We start from the raw sequence: 21038 nt of genomic DNA, 5'->3' as shown, positions 1-21038 counted from the left end.
AGTCTGAGGTAACATTCTTCGCTTTTCACTATACCTCCAATTTTGGTGTCAGCAGCAAACTTACTACCCATTCCTCCTGTGTTCATATCCAAATAATTTAAGTAATTGACAAAAAAGCAGCTGACCCAGTACTGATCCTGATATGGTAATACTGGTGGTTTGCTGATGCCAACTTGCATGGATAAATGGTGAAGTACGTTGTCTGTGGAGCACACAGGGAAGTTGTGAAGCCAAAGTTGGTTGAAGGCCCAGAGAAGCACTGTCAGTCAGTCACCATTTTGGAGAAAGCAAGGACTGCAGATGTTGGAGAGTCAGAGTCAAAAAGTGTGGTTTCTCTTTATTGGTCCTTCAGTTGAGTTTGGTCTAAAAGACTCCTTGGCATTTATAGTTAACAACAAAATTAACAACTTGGCATTTATATAGCTCCAATGTAACAAAATGTTTTAAGCCAGAAATTTAACAGCAATGTGACATGACAAATAAACAAGACAAGAGATCTGAAACACAAAAAGATATAGTTGCATCTTTTGTTGTGCTTGGCAACATTAAGTTTTTCATCATCTTGACAGAAAACGATTCTAGGAGGAACAGGTCACATTTTAGGCAAGTTATGAAATTTTATTGACAAGCAATCCAATTATTTGTACAAACAGTAACAATAAAAAAACATTAATTTGCATTTGTTCTGGTCAGCATCCAGGTTTTCTCTGAAAAAGAGATTTTCATAGTGTAATATTTTCCAGAAAAAATAACTCCATTAACAGAATGCAAAAGTAAAACAGGTATTGAAAATCATTTATATTTGCTTCATTGAACAGAAGGTACCTGAGCTAGATTCTGGGCTGGGTCCTCAAATATTTTAAAGTGGGACCTAATCCCAATTCTAATTTTAATATTAAGGATATTATCCTTAATCACCAATGGGCCTTATCAAATACAACCTTTTCAGTGTGCATATTAAAAATATCACCCCCCTTATTAAATAATAAAATCTGATTTATCTAATCAAATGAAACTCATATTTTCTTTAACCCCTCTTTCCTACACTAAAAGAAAGCGTCTTTTCTGAATGCAGTGATACTGACAGTAGGGTGCCACAAGCACCGACAACAGTCTGAAACCAAGGTATGCATCACATGCAAACGTAGACAGCATTTTCAGCAGCTATAGAAAAATGGAGGTTAATGCAATTGAAACCCATCACATAACTTAGCATCCAGATCTAAACATAGTTTGGCAAGAACTATCACCTGACAGGAGCAAAAACCATTGTTAATTGCTTGCTAGCCAGGTGTGCTGCAGTCAGTTATGGAACCCGTTAACTATTGCCTAGGTGTATATTTTGTTCAAGTATTTCTCCTTCATAGATACAAGCCAGCTATCTGCCAAATACCACTTTCTGATGTGGAGCTAAGACAAAGTCACACTAGCTAGAGTCAAGGAATTAAAATATACAAGTCTTTATTCTGAGGTGTCAGTCTGCTTAGCAGACCTTCACTTGAGGAGTGCTGCCCCATGTCTATACATCTCAAAAATATGGAATTGAGAAATGGCCACCTGACCCAAGCAGGTCAGCAGGTTAAGAAGCTACATAATATAACTTGGCACTTGGAACCGTCTGACAGAACTTTAAAGGATAGCTTTAAGTCTGTGATACAAATGTACTTTTTCTGAATGCTGTCTCCTACTAGGCTTTTATTGATGGTCTGACCTAGACCACCTCTGCTCCTAAATTGTATCTTTGTAACTATGTCCACATGCAAGTAAAAAACCTCATTTTCATTAAACTAAAGACACCAGTAGTACTCTTGAATTCTCCTGTTTTGGATTTTGACATACTGACAACTTCACCCAGCTAAACCCATTTTCTTATAAATGTTATTTTAAAAATATTTTAAAAGTGCAAATTTAGCAACAGCTTCAACATGGTCCTGGAGATGAAATACCAATAAAAAACAAAAGAGTTTAAGATCAGGTATAGAACAGGGCTGGCCACAAGTACAAACATTTCATAGTTGGTGATAAGTCCACATCACCTGCTCACCAGTAAATTAAGGAAAAACTACTTGTTGCAGAGAGAGAGGATGGTAAAGAAATTTGGAGTTTTCAAATGTTGATTTTAATTTAAAAACACAGCCTATTGTAAACAAAGCAATGAAAACTAGCAATTTGTGTAGTGATATAAAAATAATTTTTTTCCTAATAAACTGGAGCCTGTGATTTCTTATGACTTGTTTAGATTGCACTCCCATGGAGATGGGGAGACAGTGGGCTTTTACTTAATGTGAATCTTCACAAATGATATGGATTCAGTTATGTCATTCAGGCCCTTCTCAAAAACTAAGTAGATGTATTGCTCATTGCTTGAAGTATTGTTGGAGGTAGTCATGGAGGAATAACCACTTGGGCCAGGCCAGATCATTATTTTGTCCTTTACCCACGACTTTCCATTGTCATAACTCCATCTAAGAGTAAGGTTTATACCTAGGGATTAAACGAAAGAAAATATAGTGAATTAAAACATTGTATTACTCCAATTACAACAGAGGTGCAGTATCACAAACTATGTACCAAATCTTGCAAGAACAATACGCTTAGGTGAAACATTTGCCCTTGACTCTAAATATTTTCTTTATAAATTGCTAGAAGTGTGAGCAAATAATAGTGAGGTGAGGACCTTGGTGAATGATGGCACCATCAGACTGCCATCTGATTGAAAAAAAGATAGAAAGAAGCAAAGGAGGAATCAGGGTAAATTAGAATCAAATGAGGCAGGAAAACAATAAAGAAACCATAAGTAGATTGAAGAAGTGAGAAGACATAAATAAAAAAATGAGTTAAAAGAAAAAACTCACTTTAAAAAATACATAATTTACCATCTATATTTAAATCATGACATTATTGCTAGTTTCCCCTCAATCAGCATCACTAAAAGTAGATCGTCATATCATCTCGTTATTTGTAGAATCTTGCTTTGGGCAAATTCATTGCGATATTTCTTACAACAGGGCACAAATGCTCACTATCGTTGATTCCAAATGCTTTGGGACCTCCTGATACAGTAAAGGTGCATTGAAAATTAAAATAATCATAGAATGTTCATTAATTTGTACAGTTATACGATGACCAGTTGTACTGATTGGATTAACCAAATCTAATTGCAGTTGTGGCTCTCTAAGTAAACTCTGTGTGAAAAGAAACAGATCACTAATTAACATGTGGCTCCACTTTGACCAATGTTTCCTTGAAATCATGTCTCACAAACTTGATTGAGTTTTTTGAAGAAATAAGAGAGGATTGATGAGGGCAGAGCAGTAGATGTGATCTATATGGACTTCAGTAAGGCGTTCAACAAGGTTCCCCATGGGAGACTGATCAGCAATGTTAGATCTCATGGAATACAGGGGGAACTAGCCATTTGGATACAGAACTGGCTCAAAGGTAGAAGTCAGAGGGTGGTGGTGGAGGGTCGTTTTTCAGACTGGATGCCTGTTTCCAGTGGAGTGCCACAAGGATCGGTGCGAGGTCCTCTACTTTTTGTCATTTACATAAATGATTTGGATGCGAGCATAAGAGGTACAGTTAGTAAGTTTGTAGATGACACCAAAATTGGAGGTGTAGTGGACAGCAAAGAGGGTTACCTCAGATTACAACAGGATCTTGACCAGATGGGCCAATGGGCTGAGAAGTGGCAGATGGAGTTTAATTCAGATAAATGTGAGGTGCTGCATTTTGGGAAAGCAAATCTTAGATGTTGCCAGGGTTGGAGGATTTGAGGTACAGGGAGAGGCTGAGGTTTACAAAATTATGAGGGGCATGGATAGGATAAATAGACAGAGTCTTTTCCCTGGGGTCGGGGAGTATAGAACTAGAGGGCATAGGTTTAGGGCGAGAAGAAAAAGATATAAAGAGACCTAAGGGGCAACTTTATCACACAGAGGGTGGTGCGTGTATGGAATGAGCTGCCTGAGGAAGTGGTGGAGGCTGGTACAATTACAATATTTAAGAGGCATTTGGATAGGTATATGAATAGGAAGGGCTTGGAGGGATATGGGCCGGGTGCTGGCATGTGGGACTAGATTGGGTTGGAATATCTGGTCGGCATAGATGGGTTGGACATCTCTATGACTCTGTGACTCTATTTACTTTCAAAAGACTGCAGCAACCAGCAGGAAACCACAGAGATCACAAGTGGGAAGATTATTAAAATTAATTTCACAGATCCTTTATCCATTCACCTGGACTGGTTTGTGTACTTTGCATGTATGGTAGGATGTACTTAACCCCATGAGAGAATGCAAATATGATGGTACCCAGAAACATCAGCAGCGCCAGTGTCAGAATTGTGAGACTCACGTTTCACTGGGTTTGCAGGATTACTGAAGAAAACAATGTCATCTTTTACTAATACTCCAGCAGCCACAGCCGGGTCTATCAGAGTCTCGTCAAAGGTCACATTTTCTATTGGCAGGGACTCGCATGCATCATAACTCTTCACTATTATTCGGCAATGACAGTGGTAGAAATTCTGATTCCTTGCGTTAATCACCACAGTACCATCCGATAATTCATAGGGCTTTAAAAAGATGACAAAAACAAACAAGTTCTTTTACTTCAATTAAATATCAAAAACCAATAATTACCACTGAAAAGGGAACAGTGTCCCATTTAACCCGCATTAAGAACCATCAATCATACAAACATCAGAAATATGAACATGCTCAGCCATCAGTATATTTATGACTGATCTTATCTTGACGTCAGCTCCACTTTTCTTGCCTGCCATCCATAACTCCAGAGTCTCCTGTAGGCCAATATTTATTTGATTCAGCCTTGAATATAGTCAATGGTTCCAATACTCTATGGTATGGAGAACTTAACAGATAAGCAAGTTCTGAGAGAAGAAATTCCTTCTCATTACTATTTTAAATGGCCACTCCTTATTCTAAATTATACCCTCTCGTTTTAGATTTCCCTTTACTCTGGAACTCAACGTTTTAGTATTGAACTTGCCCAAGAGGCAAATGGATTGACCCCTTTCCTCACCGCCACTGAATTGACTACTTGTTCCCTCATCAGAAATGCTTCATGTCAACAGGAAAGAGATTATTACCTGGTTTTCATCTGGATTGAAGTCAAAGAATTTTTTTGGCTGATCGAAGGGAATTCCCTTCAGACTCCCTCCATTCTTCCATGTCTTGCCATGGTCATCGCTGAAAAGGCAGAATATTCCATCTTCCTCAATTGTCCCATGTCCACAAACGATCAAACGGCCTTTCTTTGGATTGTATCTTTTCTATAAAAAAATTTCTGCATTGTGAGAAAATGACCAGAACTTAAGGGAGCTGCAAGCTTGGTTTATTGGCACGAAAAATAAATCTTGGAGAGACCAACACAAAAAAGGCAGTGAATTCTATGAAAAACTGCAATGAAACCAAATATTCAGGAACACCTATAACTGGTAGTCAGTGTCATGCTCTAGGCTACTCTGGAAGATGATGACATAGCCCTCATACTTTAAGAATATCCTGAAGCAATTACTGCTGGCAACATTTGAAAATGGACATCTTTGATTTAGATGTTTCTTCATCAGCTATTATACTGGAGGTATTTTGTTTAAACTGCATTGTAACTTGACATGCTCTTCCAGGTGTCAGCACAGGTAGATAGGGCACTGAAGGTAATATACAGGATGCTTATCTTTATTGGATGGGACATTGGATATAGGAGCAAGGAAGTCTCGTTACAATTTGATAAACATGGTTTTGGCCACAGATGGAACACTGTGTGCAGGTCTGATCACCACACTATTGGAACTCAAGATTAGACTGGAGAGGGCAGAAAGCATATTTACCAGGACATTAGCTATAGATATAATGGAACATGCTGTCTGAGGGAGTGGTGGAGGCAAGTACTCTTGCAACATTTGAGAAACATCTGAATGAGTACTTAAAATGCCAAAACATCATAGACGGTGGACCAAGTACAAGTAAATGGGATTAGTTTGGTGTTTGTTGGTCAGCACAGTAAATGGGATTAGTTTGGTGTTTGTTAGTGGGCTAAAGGGCCTGTTTCTATGCTGTATGATTTTATGACTCTATAACTCTAAAGGAGCAACTAAATGAAAACCTTTCACTCCCCAACAGCAGAACATACTACCTTGGAGTGCAAATCACTAAACTGTTATTTGTAATTGTCATTAAAGTATGGTTTATAATTAAAAACATTCAGCAGTCTTATCCACTTAAGGTAAAGTTTGATTGCATTGCTGTTCATTTCTACTATTTATAATCAAACAAAACAGGATGGGATTGATGATGAGAGTGTGGTGCTGGAAAAGCAGAGCAGGTCAGGTAGTATCAGAGGAGCAGGAGAACCAACATTTCGGGCAAAAGCCCTTCATCAGAAATATTCCTGATGAAGGGCTTTTGCCCAAAACATCGATTCTCCTGCTCCTCAGATGCTGCCTGACCTGTTGTGCTTTTCCAGCACCACACTCTCAACTCTAATCTCCAGCATCTGCAGTCTTCACTTTCTTCAGGATGGGAGTGACAACCAATGCAAAACCTTAAGGATTTTTTTAACCATAAAGCAAGTTATTCCAGAAATCACTTGTGTACATTTTCTGCAGTTACAACGGTTCAAGATTAATTTTGCCCAGATAAGACTCTGCTAATAAAACTGATCAGATCAAAATTGTGCAATTCGACTTGTACAGTAAAGTAATGTATGAAATAGGAGCTGACGTAAATTATTTGACCCTTTGAATTCATACACCAAAGAACTATCTCAGCACCACTTTTCTAAAGTGATCCTTTATTTCTCAATTCTGGCTATATTGGGGGAAAAACCAAACACACAATCTCCATCTTGAATACACTTCAATGTACGGTATTCTAAAAATCCATAACATGCTGAGCTGAGGAACCCCTGATCTCATTCTGAAATACCAGAATTTGTATCCTAGGAATTTGATTCCTACTTCTGGCCTTCCCAGCAAAAGGAATCCCAGCATCTATCATATTATGCCCCTTAAAAAATTTACATTTTAATGCGGTCACCTGTCAGGTTTCCAAATTCCACTGAAGAGAGTTTACTGAATCTGTGTATTGGATAAACACTACCTCATCCCTTGAATCAGTCCAGTGTATCATTGTTGTAGTTTCTCCAAGACAGAAATAGCCTTCATATTTCTAGTTAATGGTTGTACTGGACAAGTTAGATCCCAAAAGTGAAACCTGAGTTGATAGATCACACATTTTATTTTTGCAATTTGATTACTGTGATGGGCACTGAACATATTTACAGGAGGGCCCCAGTGTTCTTTTAACAAAAGAATACAATTTATACTAAAGAAAGATAATTTAGAAAAATCTTAAAAAGCAAAAGGAAAAAAATGAACCAATGATATTCTTTACAGTTACTCAATCCTAATAAAGTATCACTTCTGTCTTGAATTGAAGATTTCTTATTCAACTATCTCTTTCCAATCTTTACCTAGCTGCTGAAACTGTTCAGGCCAACCTCCCAGCTCTGACAGATCTGTCTTTTAGTTCTGTCAACAAGGACAGTTCTAGGGGCAGCACAGTGGCTCAGTGGTTAGCACTGCTGCCTCACAGCACCAGGGTCGCAGGTTCAATTCCAGCCTCGGAATTTGCACATTCTCCCAGAGTCTGGGTGGGTTTCCTCCACAGTCCAAAGATGTGCAGGTCAGGTGAATTGGCCCTGCTAAATTGTTAGGTGTATTAGTCAGCGGGAAATGGGTCTGGCTGGTTTGCTCTTCGGAGGGTCGGTGTGAACATGTTGGGCCGAATGTAGGGAATCTAATCTAATCTATAAACTAGATTCAGTCTACAAATTTATACAATCTAAAAAAAAAATGTTTTAAACTGCCCTTATACTATGATGATTTATCTTCTCCAGAACTAAATTTACCGTGGCCCTTGTCCATCTGCTTTGTGTAGGTCATGAAGCTCAACAATGTAAATACTCAGCAATTAACAACCGATTGAGACACTTATCTCAAGCCACCTATCTTGGAAATAACGTTTGAACTGACTGTTCAAAAATAAATTTCTGACCTCTTCAACAACAAGTCACCTTCATAGAAATGACACTAAGATTTATTTTGTTTCCCTTCTGAATTAAATCTCTCAAAGAATAACAATATATTCCAATATATCATTTCTTTTGTCATAAATGTCAGTACACCATTTATTTCCCCAAATACTTGTGACACCTGCATGTTAGCTTCCTTAGATTTTTGTACAAGAAAACCAGGTCACCCCCGAATGCCAACATTTCAAAGACCAAAGAATGGTATAAAAGATGGAGAGAGAGAGAACAGGAAGTGTTGTTCTCTCACCATCTTTTAAAAAGCATTGCTTATTTTTTTCTTCTATATTGAATAATTAAACTCTTTCTGACCTCTCTAGTTTATAATTATCTTTGTATAATCAGAATTATAATGTGTTACAGTCTGTTTCCTTCATCTCAATCATGGATTAGACTGTAAATAGCTGAGGCATAAGTATTTTACTTGTTGGTGACCTCTAGTTGAAGCTTGCCAATCTTTAAGTGATCTATTTAGTGCAATAGTGTGTTACCCTTCAACCAGTCTTCAATTCATGCTGACATGTTATCTTCAATCCAGTTTTCTGTAATAACTTATATGATACCTCTTCAAATTGTGCTCATTGCTTAGGCTTCTCCTCAGCAGTACGCACATTGGAAAATTATTTTCATCCCAGAAAAAGTTAATTTATTTAAAAAAACTGATCAGGGTACACTGAAGTAGTGGAGGATTATGTCTTTAGGACCTTTTATATCGCTTTCAGTTATTTTTAAATCAAGGTATTCAAATGGAAAGCTCAATGTTCCCCATTAAGCTACTTATTTAGACTCAAATTTCAGCCGAATCAATGGAAGTACATCAAATTACTACTCAATAATTTTCCTTCTTTTAAAAAGTAGAGATTATGTTTTGTCACACTACTAGGCCGACTGCATTGATGTGTGAGATTATGTAATTTTTTTTGCGGAGATTTTAAGTGTAACCTAACGAGCACAATTCCAACTGCATTGTGAATTTCACAAATTAGCTCAAAACAAAAACTCTAGTTCACGTGATTATTCATGTGCCTACAAGTTCCCCTTGTATGTGTTCTCCCTCTGATTTCACTCACCTGAATACCAGCTCCAGGCCCAGGTGCAAACATTTTTGTGCCAATCATTTCAGACAGGTTTCTTGGTTGGCTCCAGGTTCTCCCATCATCTTGACTCTCAATTAATAGTGTGCTGGAAACATTACAGTGATAGTAGTGGGCACATATGGTGTACATGATGAAAATAAGATCCTTCTCTTCATCAACCAATATTACTCCCAAGTTCAGGCCATCAGTCTTTGAACCATCATCATCAAGGAAGGTGGTTGGGCTCCAGGTTTCACCTGAATAAGAAAATTATGAAGTGAAGTAACAATGTTAGGGATTGAAATTCTCTATCACTTCAAGCATCATGTTTCCATTCACAAGTATTGGACTCAATTTTAATAGCACACCAGCTGACATTTGCAATATACTCATTGGCGACTGTTATGGGTAAAGGTGTGAACAGGTGATTTGCATTGTAGTGTAACCAATTGTGAGTGATGAGCTGAAAAAAAAACAAGATCATGAGACTCAGTCACATGTGGCCTTATAAATGTTGTATCAGAAACCCCAGGCCCTTACATATTTATTTCCAGTACCACTCATGTCCTCACAAGTTTTTTTAAATTGAATTGTTCAGTAACTGGCTGTCACTAAGTATGGCACCTCACCTGAAATAATCCAATAGGATGTATAGGTAGGCTCACTGATTGTGTGCAAATTAGTATAAAACCAAGATGAATTTAACACATTATCAAGCTCATCAATTTCTTATCACCCATTGGACGTATTGTGGATCTACCTACAGCACATGGACTGCACTAGTTCAAGACGACAGCTCACCACACCACTGTCTCGAGGGCAAGCAGGGATGAGCAATAAATGTTGGCCAGCCAGCAATGTCCACATCCCATGAGTGAATAAAAAAAAACCTCTTGGTATTCTGCTGGAACAGCTATGGTTCAGTAATGATTGCTACTGCTGATTGCTGTGTAGTGACTCCCCTCCTGACAATATTAGTTTGCAAGAATCTGTGTTAGGATCATTACAGATTAAATTATTCACCACCACAACCAAATTTTCTAATTATTAGAAGTCTATGATTCATTTATCATTGAAGTTGCACAATGCCCTTCGGGAGGGAATTCCAAGACTTTGACCAAGTGACAGTAAAGGAATGGCAAAATAATTCCAAGTCGGGATGATGAGTGGCTTGGAGGGAAACTTGCAGATGGTGGTGTTCCCATGTATCTGATGCCCTTGTCTTTCTGAATGGAAGTGGTTGTGGGTTTGGAAGGTACTGTTTGAAGTGCATATTGTAGATAGTACACAGTGCTCCTACTGAGCATCGGTGGTGGAGGGAATAATGCCAATTAAGTAGGTTGCTTTGTCCTGGATGGTCAAGCTTCTTGAGTATTGTTGGAGCTGCATCCATCCAGGCAAGTGGGAGTATCATACTCCTGACTTGTGCCTTGTAGACGGTTGACAGACTCTGGGGATAAAAGAGGTAAAAACAATGACTGCAGATGCTGGAAACCAGATTCTGGATTAGTGGTGCTGGAAGAGCACAGCAGTTCAGGCACCACCAGCTGTGCTCTTCTAGCACCACTAATCCAGGCTCTGGGGAGTCATGTGGTGAATGACATCCCACAGTATTCTTAGCCTCTGACCGGCTCTTGCAGCCACTGTTTACATAGCAAGTCCGGTTGAGCTTCTGGTCAGTGGAACCCCAGGATGCTGATAGTGGGAAAGTCAGTGATGATAATTCTAATGAATGTCAAGTGACAGTGGTTCGATCATCTCATGGTCTGGCACTTGTGTGGTGTGAATGTAACTTCCTACATGTTAGTCTGTGCCAGGACTTTGTCCAGATCTTGTTGCATTTGAACATTAACTCCTCAGATACTGAAGAGTCCTGAATGGTGCTGAACATTGTGCAATCATGGGCAAACATCCCCACTTTTGACTTTATGATGAAAGGAAGGTCATTGATGAAGCAGCTGAATCACCCAGAGGAACACAGCAGAGATATTCTGCAGCTGAGATGATTGACCTCCAGAAACCACAACCATCTTCCTATGTCCCAGGTATGACTCCAGCTAGCCAAGAGTTTGCCTCAATTCTTATTGATTCCAATTTTTCTGAGGGTTACTTGATGCTGCACTTGGCCGAATGGGGCCTTGATGTCAAAGGCTGTCACTCTCACCTCACCTCTGCAATTCAGCTCTTTTGTCCATGCTTGAACCAAGGCTGTAATGAGATCAGGAGCTGAGTGGCCCTGGTGGAACCCAAACGAGGCATCATTGAGCAGATTATTGCTAAGCAGGTGCTGCTTGATAACACTGTTAATGACACCTTCCATCACTTTACCGATTATCGAGACTAGACTATCGGGGATGGTAATTGGCCAAGTTGGATTAATCTGCTTTCTCAGACTATACCTGGGCAATTTTCCACATTGTTGGGTAGATGCTAATGTTATAACATTGGCTCAAAGAACAGCAGGGTCTGGAGCACTTGTCTTCAGTACTATTGCTGGAATGTTGTCAGGGTGTTGTGTTTCTGTAGTGTAGCGGTTATCACGTTTACCTAATGCATGAAAGGTCCCTGGTTGACCAGGTTAACACCTTAATTTTAGGTATGCCCAGTACTCTCCTGGCATGCCCTCCTGATCTTTCCATTAAACTAGGTTTCATCTCCTGTATTGAAGGTAATGGTAGAGTAGGGCCATGAGTTTGCAGATTGTGCCGGAGTGCTTCCGATGGTCCACAGTCTAGCAATAAAACTACTAGACCATTGTGCCCCTACGAAGTACTATTGATAAAAATATAGAATCATCCTCGTCTGCTCGGCTCAGTTCCACATTAGGTCATTGAACCACTGGATACTATTTTCACTAATTGATTCTTCCCACAGTACAAAATTAACTTGAGAGCACCTGACATTAACAAAGACAATTGGTTACCAGACAAGAGATTTAAACTGCGATTCTTCCAGGATTACAATCACAGATGGTGAAACTGTAGAAATACATTCAACACAATCACAGAAACTGACAGTAAATCAGGAAGAACATTTTGCTTCATGCAAACAGTGAAGTGCACTGGTGCTTGTTCTTTGCTGAGTTCTTTGTTCTTTTCTGTAGTCTTTGAGATATATTTCTCTTAACTGCCTTCTTAGGTAGACATAGAAAATGCTATTATATTACTTTCAAGTGGATACCCAATCTTGAGTTGCTAGATCTGTCTGAAGTCTGGTACATTTTGTATGGTGCTAAAGCTGCAGAATATGCTAGTTATTCTCAATGTGAACGCGTGACTTCATCTCCTCAAATACTGTGCAGTGACCAATTGTCAGTACTGTCAGAAGATGCATCTGCTGCTGGCAGATTGTTGAGGATGAGTTCATGTACGTTTTTCCTTCACCACCTGCCATACACCCAGACAAACAGCTCCGTCTTTTAGGATTTGACCAGGTCAGTCAGTAGTGCTGCTGCTGAGTCATTCTTGATTGCGCACATTGAAATCCACTCCTAGAGTAGATTCTGTGCCCTTGCTACCCTCAGTGCTTCTTCCAAGTGGTGTTCAATACAGCGGAGTACTGATTCAACAACTGAGGGAGGACAGAACGTGGTAACCAGCAGCAAGTTTCCTTGCTTATGTTTAAACTGTAGCCATAAGACCTCATGGGATCCTGAGTTGATGTTGAGGACTCCCATGGCAACTCCCTCCCAACTGGACATAATAATGCCACCACTTCTGCCTGTCGGTCCTGTCAGTGGGAGAGGACATATGAGGTGATTGTGATGGTGGTATCTCAGACGGAGTCATTCTCATAGAATCTTAACTTTCAGAAAATGTCATGCTGTTGCTGAACTATTCTAAGACAAATCTCCTAATTTTGCCACTAGCTCTCAGATATTGGTAAAGGAGCACTTTGCTCAGTCGGATGTTTTTGCTGATGAGGTTTCCAGTGCATGGTTCGATACCAGGTGGTTTGCAGAGTTTTATTTCTTTGAGGCTTCATTGTGATTGATATAACTGAGTAGCTTGCTATGCCATTTCAGAGGGCAGTTGAGAGTCAACCACATTGCTGTGGGTCTGGAATCACAGGTTGGCCAGAGCATGTGATGATGGCAGATTTCATTCCCTCTTGGTCATCAGTGAGTCAGATTGCTTTTTCCTGACAATTGACAATGGTTTCATGGTAATCAGAAGATTCTTAATTCCATTTTTTTTTGTTAAAATTGAACTCTTAGCAGGATTCAAGTTCGGGTCGCTAGAACATTAGCCGAGTTTCTGGATTAATAGTCCAGCAATAGTACCACTAGATCATTGTGCCCCTACTTGGTATTGTTGATCAGAATAAAGAATCTTCCGAATCTGCTTGGCTCAGTTGCACGTTAGATCATTGAACCACTGGATGCTATTATCACTAATTGATTCTTAGTGCAAAATTTACTTGAGAGTATCTGACATTAACAACAGCAATTGGTTACCAGACAAGAGATTTAAACTGTGAATCTTCCAGGATTACAATCACAGATGGTGACAACTGTAAAAATACGTTCAACACAGTCAAAGAACCTGACAGTAAATCAGGAAGAACATTTTGCTTTATGCAAGCAGTCAGAAAACAGCGAAATGCACGGGTGCTTCTTTATTGCTGATTCTGTAGTCTTTCTGAGATATATTTCTCCTAACTGCCCTCTCAGGTGGATGTATAAAATTCTATTATATTTCAACGAAGAGAAGCCAGGGAGTTATTCTTGGTGTCTAGCATATATTTATATATTAACTAATATATTAATAATGGGAACTCGCTGTTTGTAAATCGGTTGCTGTATTTCTTACATTTAAACAGTAACTACACTTCAAAAATGCTAATTTTATGCAAAGCTGTTTGGGCCATATTGAGGCTGTGAAAGGCAACAGGTATTTGCAGTATCATTCTCTTTAACATAGGTCCAGAAATGAGCAAGATTACAAATCATTCAAAACTGTGGAAACTTGTTACTGGGGATTTAAAAACAAACAATTTGGCATTTCACACCAGAGCATTGTATATTTTCTATGAAATCCAGAAAGCACCAACAAGTTTGTTCACAACAGTTAGTTTTAAACCATATCCGAAACATCTGAGCATGTGAAGTAAGTACTTCAATTGTGGACTTCATAAAACATGAACAGGGGGAAGAGCAGAAAGATAACTCTGGCCATATTCAATTTTAGATTAGATTACTTACAGTGTGGAAACAGGCCCTTCAGCCCAACAAGTCCACACCAACCCTCCGAAGAGCAACCCACCCAGACCTATTCCCCTGCGTTTACCCCTACACTAACACTACGGGCAATTTAGCGTGGCCAATTCACCTAACTTGCACATTTTTGGACTGTGGGAGGAAACTGGAGCACCCGGAAGAAACCCATACAGACAAGGGGAGAATGTGCAAACTCCACACAGACAGTTGCCTGAGGCAGGAATTGAACCCGGGTCTCTGGCGCTGTGAGGTAGCAGTGCTAACCACTGTGCCACCGTGGTTTTGCAACTGGAATCCTTCTGCTTTAGAAGGTTAAATTAAGATATGCTTTTATCTTTGCAGAGTATTCAGGTTCAATCTGAACTTTGGTCTTTTAGCTGATGTACCTTCTATGAAGCAAATCAGAGGAGAAGACAACTTGTTCATTCCCCACAGAAGACAGGAGAGGTTACAGCGGCCAGTATTTACAATAATACAATTCTTGACCAGTGCAAAGGTCAGAATTTCATCATTCACAGTTCACTCACCTTCTACTTCTCCTACTACACTCTTCTTCTAAGTGCTTTTCATCAGCTAATTGTTTCAGATCCACTTTTTTTTTAGAAAAAGGGATTCAGTAGTGATCCATAGATTTAATTCCTTTTTGTTTTCCCCTCTTATTCCAAATATCCCAGTGGTATGATTTAAAGCAGCATTAGTTCAGAAAACAATTGCTTTATGTGTAGTCTGTTCTTAAATTCAGAAACATATGTTTGAACTGTGTAAAATTATTGAATGCTTTCGGATTGGAAGTGTTGCCCAATTTGTTTAGTCAACCACATTTCTGTATCTAAATATGAATATATGCCAATTCCCTTCAGCATTTGAATAGTTCAATTGTCAGAACCAAAAGAAAAATTTGATTATCAAACTGTGCAGCCTAATTAGGGAGTTATTCTGTTGACAGAAATCAATGATTCAAACAGCCCTTTCATTCCTTAACAAAGTTAATCACCTTTATCAGTAGATGTGCGGACAGCAATGAACTTAGCACCAATATCTGCCGATGAATGCTTTCTAGCTTCTGCCACAGCTATGAGGTTATTACGAGGTGTGACTGCAATAAGGGGGATCCTAAAGGTGTCAACATGGCCAACCATACCACTTATCCACAGCAACTGTTCACTTTCAACCAGTGGCTTGATCTGGAAAGAGAAGGAAAATGATGAATTGTGTTACACAACATACCAGTTTACATGACCTCTGTCAATGGGAACGATTAATGGTTAAATTACCAGGACACGTTGCATTGACTGGGCTTACATTCTTTTAAGTGTATAAGATCTAACTGAAGTTTTTCAATGGATAGAGAACTTGATACGGTAGACTAACACACTGTTTCCGTTTATGGAAGAATCCAGCTTAGCTAGTTCAGGGTAACTTGAGGAGGCAGTTCCTCTCAAAACAAAAGGGTGCTGGAAATCTGTAAACTTTCACAATCAAAAAAAATTTTGTCTGAGAGCAAATCGTAAATTATAAAACCCAGATTAATGATACACTTGACTGACAAAAATATATGATATAGAATCAGGACAGAGATAAACACAGCCATGATTATCAGAATGATAGAAAACTAACTGCAGATTGTGCCCAATTCCTGTTCTGATTGTAATTTTTAAAAAATATGATTCCAAGAAGCAATATTTTCCAGTTAAAAGAAAACTTCAGAAGCTACAGAGACAGATTTTGGACAAAAATTGTTGAACCCCATTTTAATTGTAACTCTTGTTTCAGTATTGCACTAGTGAACGAGGGAGAACCAAAAAACATCATCTGAGAATGGATCTTTATCAGAATTGGGTGTAGAACAATAGCACGGAGTCAGAGTGCAGGAACCTGTACTATCAGATACTCACAGCCAATACTAGAAATGTGGGAAAATTGCTTTTCTATGTTGTTCACTTTTCAGTTCAGAAATATGAAATGTGTTGTAGAACAGATAGTTTGTGTATTTTGGATTTTACCAATCTTTGATGCACCTATTAAGCCAAAAGAATTTTTTTTCTAATGTCTGTTGCTGGTACGATCAGTTATGTAGAATTTCAGTACAGTAGTACTGGACTGGAAACACAATTGTGATAGATTGCAGAAGTCAGTTTCTGGACTGGCATTAGAATCTAAACATGTTTATCAATATTTATAGAATATATGTTCATAAATGAGAGAGATTAATATGGTTTGGAAGACTGCACCTGAACACGTTTGTTCAAACATACACTAACTGTGAATGAAAGTATGAACGTAAAACTCCAAAATATGGGGTATTCCATTAAAATGAAGATGGCTTTTTATCCCTCCAGAGATTTAGGAGCCTGTGAAACTCCCAGAGAGGAGTGAAGGTAAGGGTCATTTTAAAGGCACAGGTTGATAGATTCTTGACAAATAAGGAAGTCAAAGTTTATTAGAAATGGACTTGAGATTGTAATTAGACCAGACATGATCTTCATGAATGGTAGATTAGGCTTGATGGGCTAAGCGCTGCCACGTGATGAAGGGGCTGTGCTTTGAAAGCTAGAACTTCCAAACAAACCTGTTGAACTATAACCTGGTGCTGTGTGATTTTTAACTTGAACTAATAGAAGTCAGAGTTGGAACAAGTGGAGCATTTTCAGAATGGCAACTTATAAATATTGTAGCGCAACAGATCAGTACTGGGACCATCATTATTTACTAAAATATTAGTATATTTACAAAATATATTAATGATTTGGGTGAGGAAAGATTGCACATGACAAAAGTAGGTGGAAAAACAACTGGTCAGGATCGTACTGTCTGCAAAAATAACTGAGTTGGCAAAAAAGTGGCTGATGGATATAATGTGCTCAAATGTGAGGTTATGAAACTTGGCATCAAGAGTAGAGGTCCTGAATATTATTTAAATGGAGAAAGACGCTACAGAACAGAAGTGTTTAGGACTCCTCATTCATAAACTTCAGTTTGAGGAAGTGTCACTGGATCTGAAATATTAATTGATCTGATCCTTCCCAAAGATGCTGCCAAACCTGCTGAACTTTCCCAGTAATTTCTGTTTTTGTGTCAGATTTCTAGAATCCACAGTTCTTTTAGTGTTTTTGTACAGTTACATCATAACCTATAAACAATGTATTAGTTAGGAACTGCTGAAGTATTTTATGTAGTTCTTGTCACCACACAATGGGAAGGATGTGATTTCACTAGAGGGTGCTGGAGGACTTCACCAGGATGTTGTAGTTATGAAGAGATTGGTTAGGCTGAAGGGGCTAACAAAGGTGTACAAAATTATTGGAGGCACAGATAGGGATATCCGAAAGCATCTTTTCCCTTTAGCAGAGTTATCAAAGTCAGGGCATAGATTTAAAGGTAAGGGCAGGAAGTTTACAAGGGGATTTTCAGAATTTCTTTTTCACCCAGAGATAGTTGGCAGATGGAACTCAGAGCCTGAAAAGATGGTAAATGAGTTTTTAGACGATATTAAATAAGTGTTTAAATGATCACAAAGTGCATTGTATATAAGGCTATGGGCCAAAAGCTGGAAAATGGAACTAGGGTTGTCAGATGCTCGATTCCTGGTGTGGACTATAAGACATCTTTCCATGCTGTTTAAAATCTATAATTCTATTATATGTACAGACTTTCATAATCTGATTAATAAAACAAACCACTCTTTAATGTTTAAATCCATTTAGATTAAAATAAAACAACCAGAAACAAATCACTATTTAATTCAATTATTTTACACAAACTTCACCACTGTCAAAATTTTGGCTTGAATGAAATGCGCCGAATCAGACCTCAAAATAAAGCAATGCAATTACCAGGTACAGCTTCTGATCAGATTAGATTACTGACAGTGTGGAAACAGGCCCTTCAGCCCAACAAGTCCACACCAACCTCCGAAGAGCGACCCACCCAGACCCGTTCCTCTACATTTACCCCTTCACCTAACACTATGGGCAATGTACCATGGCCAATTCACCTAACCTGCACATTTTTGGACTATGGAAAGAAACCGGAGCACCCAGAGGAAACCCACGCAGACAATGTGCAAACTCCACACAGACAGTTGCCAGAATTGAACCCGGGTCTCTGGCGCTGTGAGGCAGCAGTGCTAACCACTGTGCCAATCACAAGTATGATGGTTTTGTAAATCTGATACCAAAAAATAAACAAAACTGGAAATGCTTAGGTCAGATAACATTCATGGACAGAGACACAGATGGTCTTTCATCAGAATTCTAAAACTTAAATTTGTTTCTTAGATGTTGCCTAATCTGAAAATGGGAATCGGTTTAGTTCAGTTGGCTGGATTGTTGGTTTGTAGAGCAGTGTGATGCCAATAGCATGGGTTCAATTCTCATCACTGGTTTGAAGTTAACATGAAGGACTCTCCTTTTCAACCTCTTCCCTCACCGGAGGCTTTGTGACCCTCAGGTTAAATCACCACCAGTCTCTTCACTCTAATGAGAGAGCAGCCCCTTCTAATATGATCTGGTAAGACTATAGCGACATGAAACAACAAGCTGAAAATTCACGTCATTTCACATTGATTATGTGACTATACATTTCTGTCCACTGAGTGAGTAATTTTAACCTAACTCACCAGATGGAAATCCCACGGTACCCAGTAGTATGCTGGTTTACACACAGCCAAACAAACCCAGACAGGCAATAAAATTGGGGACTGTGTGAAAGCATTGTTGCATTTGAACCTATCTATTCTCAGCAGACAACTTAGCCTAAAATATTCTAATCAATCACTTTCAGGTGCTCAGATCGAATTTTACAAAATTGAAGAAAGCACTTCCTTGTGTTGACCCACTTTCCTGTCCATATGATCTACAGCCAAGTAGAACACAGATATCAGTACAGACGCAGGTAAAAATGGAGATAAAGCTCTTCAAATCCGAATAGGTTATTGTTTGGAAAATAATCTCAAGTCATGTGTTGGGTTAATTACCATTGGGTAATAACTGGATGATAATTGTGCTAAGTCCATTGCAGATAAGGGTATTTATTACGTGGAATTATTGGCAAATGTTGTTCCACTGTGACTGAATTTTACATCTGTTGATGTGATCTACATGATTGCATTTGTTTCTCAATGTTTCAGTTGTTAATTTCACAAGACTAGAGGCCAGCCCTTAGGTTGAGTTTCTCTGATGGTACTTGCAGAGGCAGAGGTGGGCAGAGATTGGGAGAGATGGAGACCATGGAGGGATTTCAAAACAAGAGGAAGTTTAAAAATCATGGTGTTTCCTCATTCGGAATTAATGTAAGGAGCACAAGGGTAATGATTGCTTGAGGAAGCATCAAAAAGGACAGTGAAATTGAAATCCAGATCGGTAAGGCACTTCCAGAATAGAACAGAAATCTATGTTAACGATTGAACAAAATATAGGCTATTTTTGTAATCAATAGGTATGTAGCATTGAGTTTAAGTTAGTTATCACGCATTAGCCAATCAAGTGTTATATTGTTCACTCAGCTACATCCTCTTTTCTCGAATCCATCCACATTGTATTAGTCTTTTCCCCCATGATATAAATGTACCAACAATCCTGTCAATGTAGTATTGAGAGAGTGCTAACTATCTAAGGCACTACCTTACTGATAAGACTGACAACTTTTTGTGCTAGATATGAAAGATCTCAGAATATTATATTTATGAACAGGAAAGTTCTTTCTAATTTTTTGGCAACTATTTAAGTCTCAACTATCATTGTGAGAAACATTGTCCAGTCATTATCACTTTGCTCTTTGGGGGAATTGTGTTCTGTTTTACACTGAGTTGACAGAGATATAGAAAGAGAGAATGGGAACAGGCCATTCAGCCCTTTGAGCCTGGACTCCTGTTTAATATGACCATGGCTGATCATTCAAATATGTTTCTCTTTTGATTCTGTCCGATCCTGTCACTATTTTCCAAATGCTCTGCTATTAAAGCTTTTATAATGGATTCTAGCATTTAACCACTATTTAGGTCAGGTTAACAGGTCTATAATTCCCAATGTTTCCCAACATTTTTCAGTTGTCATTTGTATTCTCCATTATGAAGGCATAATCAAAGTATAGTCATAGAGTCATAGAGATGTACACCATGGAAACAGACCCTTCGGTCCAACCCGTCCATGCCTCCCTCCTCCTCTAACCTTAATTAAGAGTCCACAGACGTGCCACAAAAAGAGGGTCTAAGGAAGTTTAGATCGAAGAGTGAGGCTTCAGCTCAGGACTCTTTGACAAGGAGGTTGAGTGAAGTGATTACACCACAGTTGAAGAGGGTGAAGACATGACTGCCCAGCTGGTTCAGTGCGCTACGTGCTTGATGTGGGAGGTCAACAACTCTGCTGTGTCTGGCTCGTATATGTGTGGAAAGTATGTGCACATTCAGCAATTGACCGAGCATATTTGCAGCGCTGACGAAAGAACTCGAAGACCTTAGGCTCATCCGAGAAAACGAGATCTTTCTGGACAAGACCTTCAGCGATGTATTACACCAATCATGCCAGAAGAGAGCAGAAGAGAGCAGACAATGAGGAAGGCAGAGAGGAGACAGGTGCAAGAGACCCCGCGAGAAGTACCTGTCAGGAACAAGTTGAAGCTTTTGGAAACAG

At 39.0% G+C, this 21038-nt stretch overlaps 1 protein-coding gene across 1 annotated transcript in view; it reads right to left on the bottom strand.

Moving 5' to 3' along the window:
* Positions 1-311: 311 nt before the first annotated feature.
* Positions 312-21038, bottom strand: part of neu1 (neuraminidase 1) — a 36801-nt gene continuing 16074 nt past the window's right edge. The window contains exons 2-6 of the mRNA XM_043678249.1: positions 15404-15593; positions 9186-9448; positions 5114-5296; positions 4357-4576; positions 312-2484 (exon numbers count right to left, since the gene is read on the bottom strand). Coding sequence (XP_043534184.1) covers positions 2276-2484; positions 4357-4576; positions 5114-5296; positions 9186-9448; positions 15404-15593 — 1065 coding nt within the window. The 3' untranslated portion in view covers positions 312-2275. The remainder of the gene's footprint in view (positions 2485-4356; positions 4577-5113; positions 5297-9185; positions 9449-15403; positions 15594-21038) is intronic.

This window comes from Chiloscyllium plagiosum, chromosome 37, assembly GCF_004010195.1.
Source record: "Chiloscyllium plagiosum isolate BGI_BamShark_2017 chromosome 37, ASM401019v2, whole genome shotgun sequence".
Lineage (NCBI taxonomy): Eukaryota > Metazoa > Chordata > Chondrichthyes > Orectolobiformes > Hemiscylliidae > Chiloscyllium > Chiloscyllium plagiosum.
This window is presented reverse-complemented; position numbering and strand designations above follow the sequence as displayed.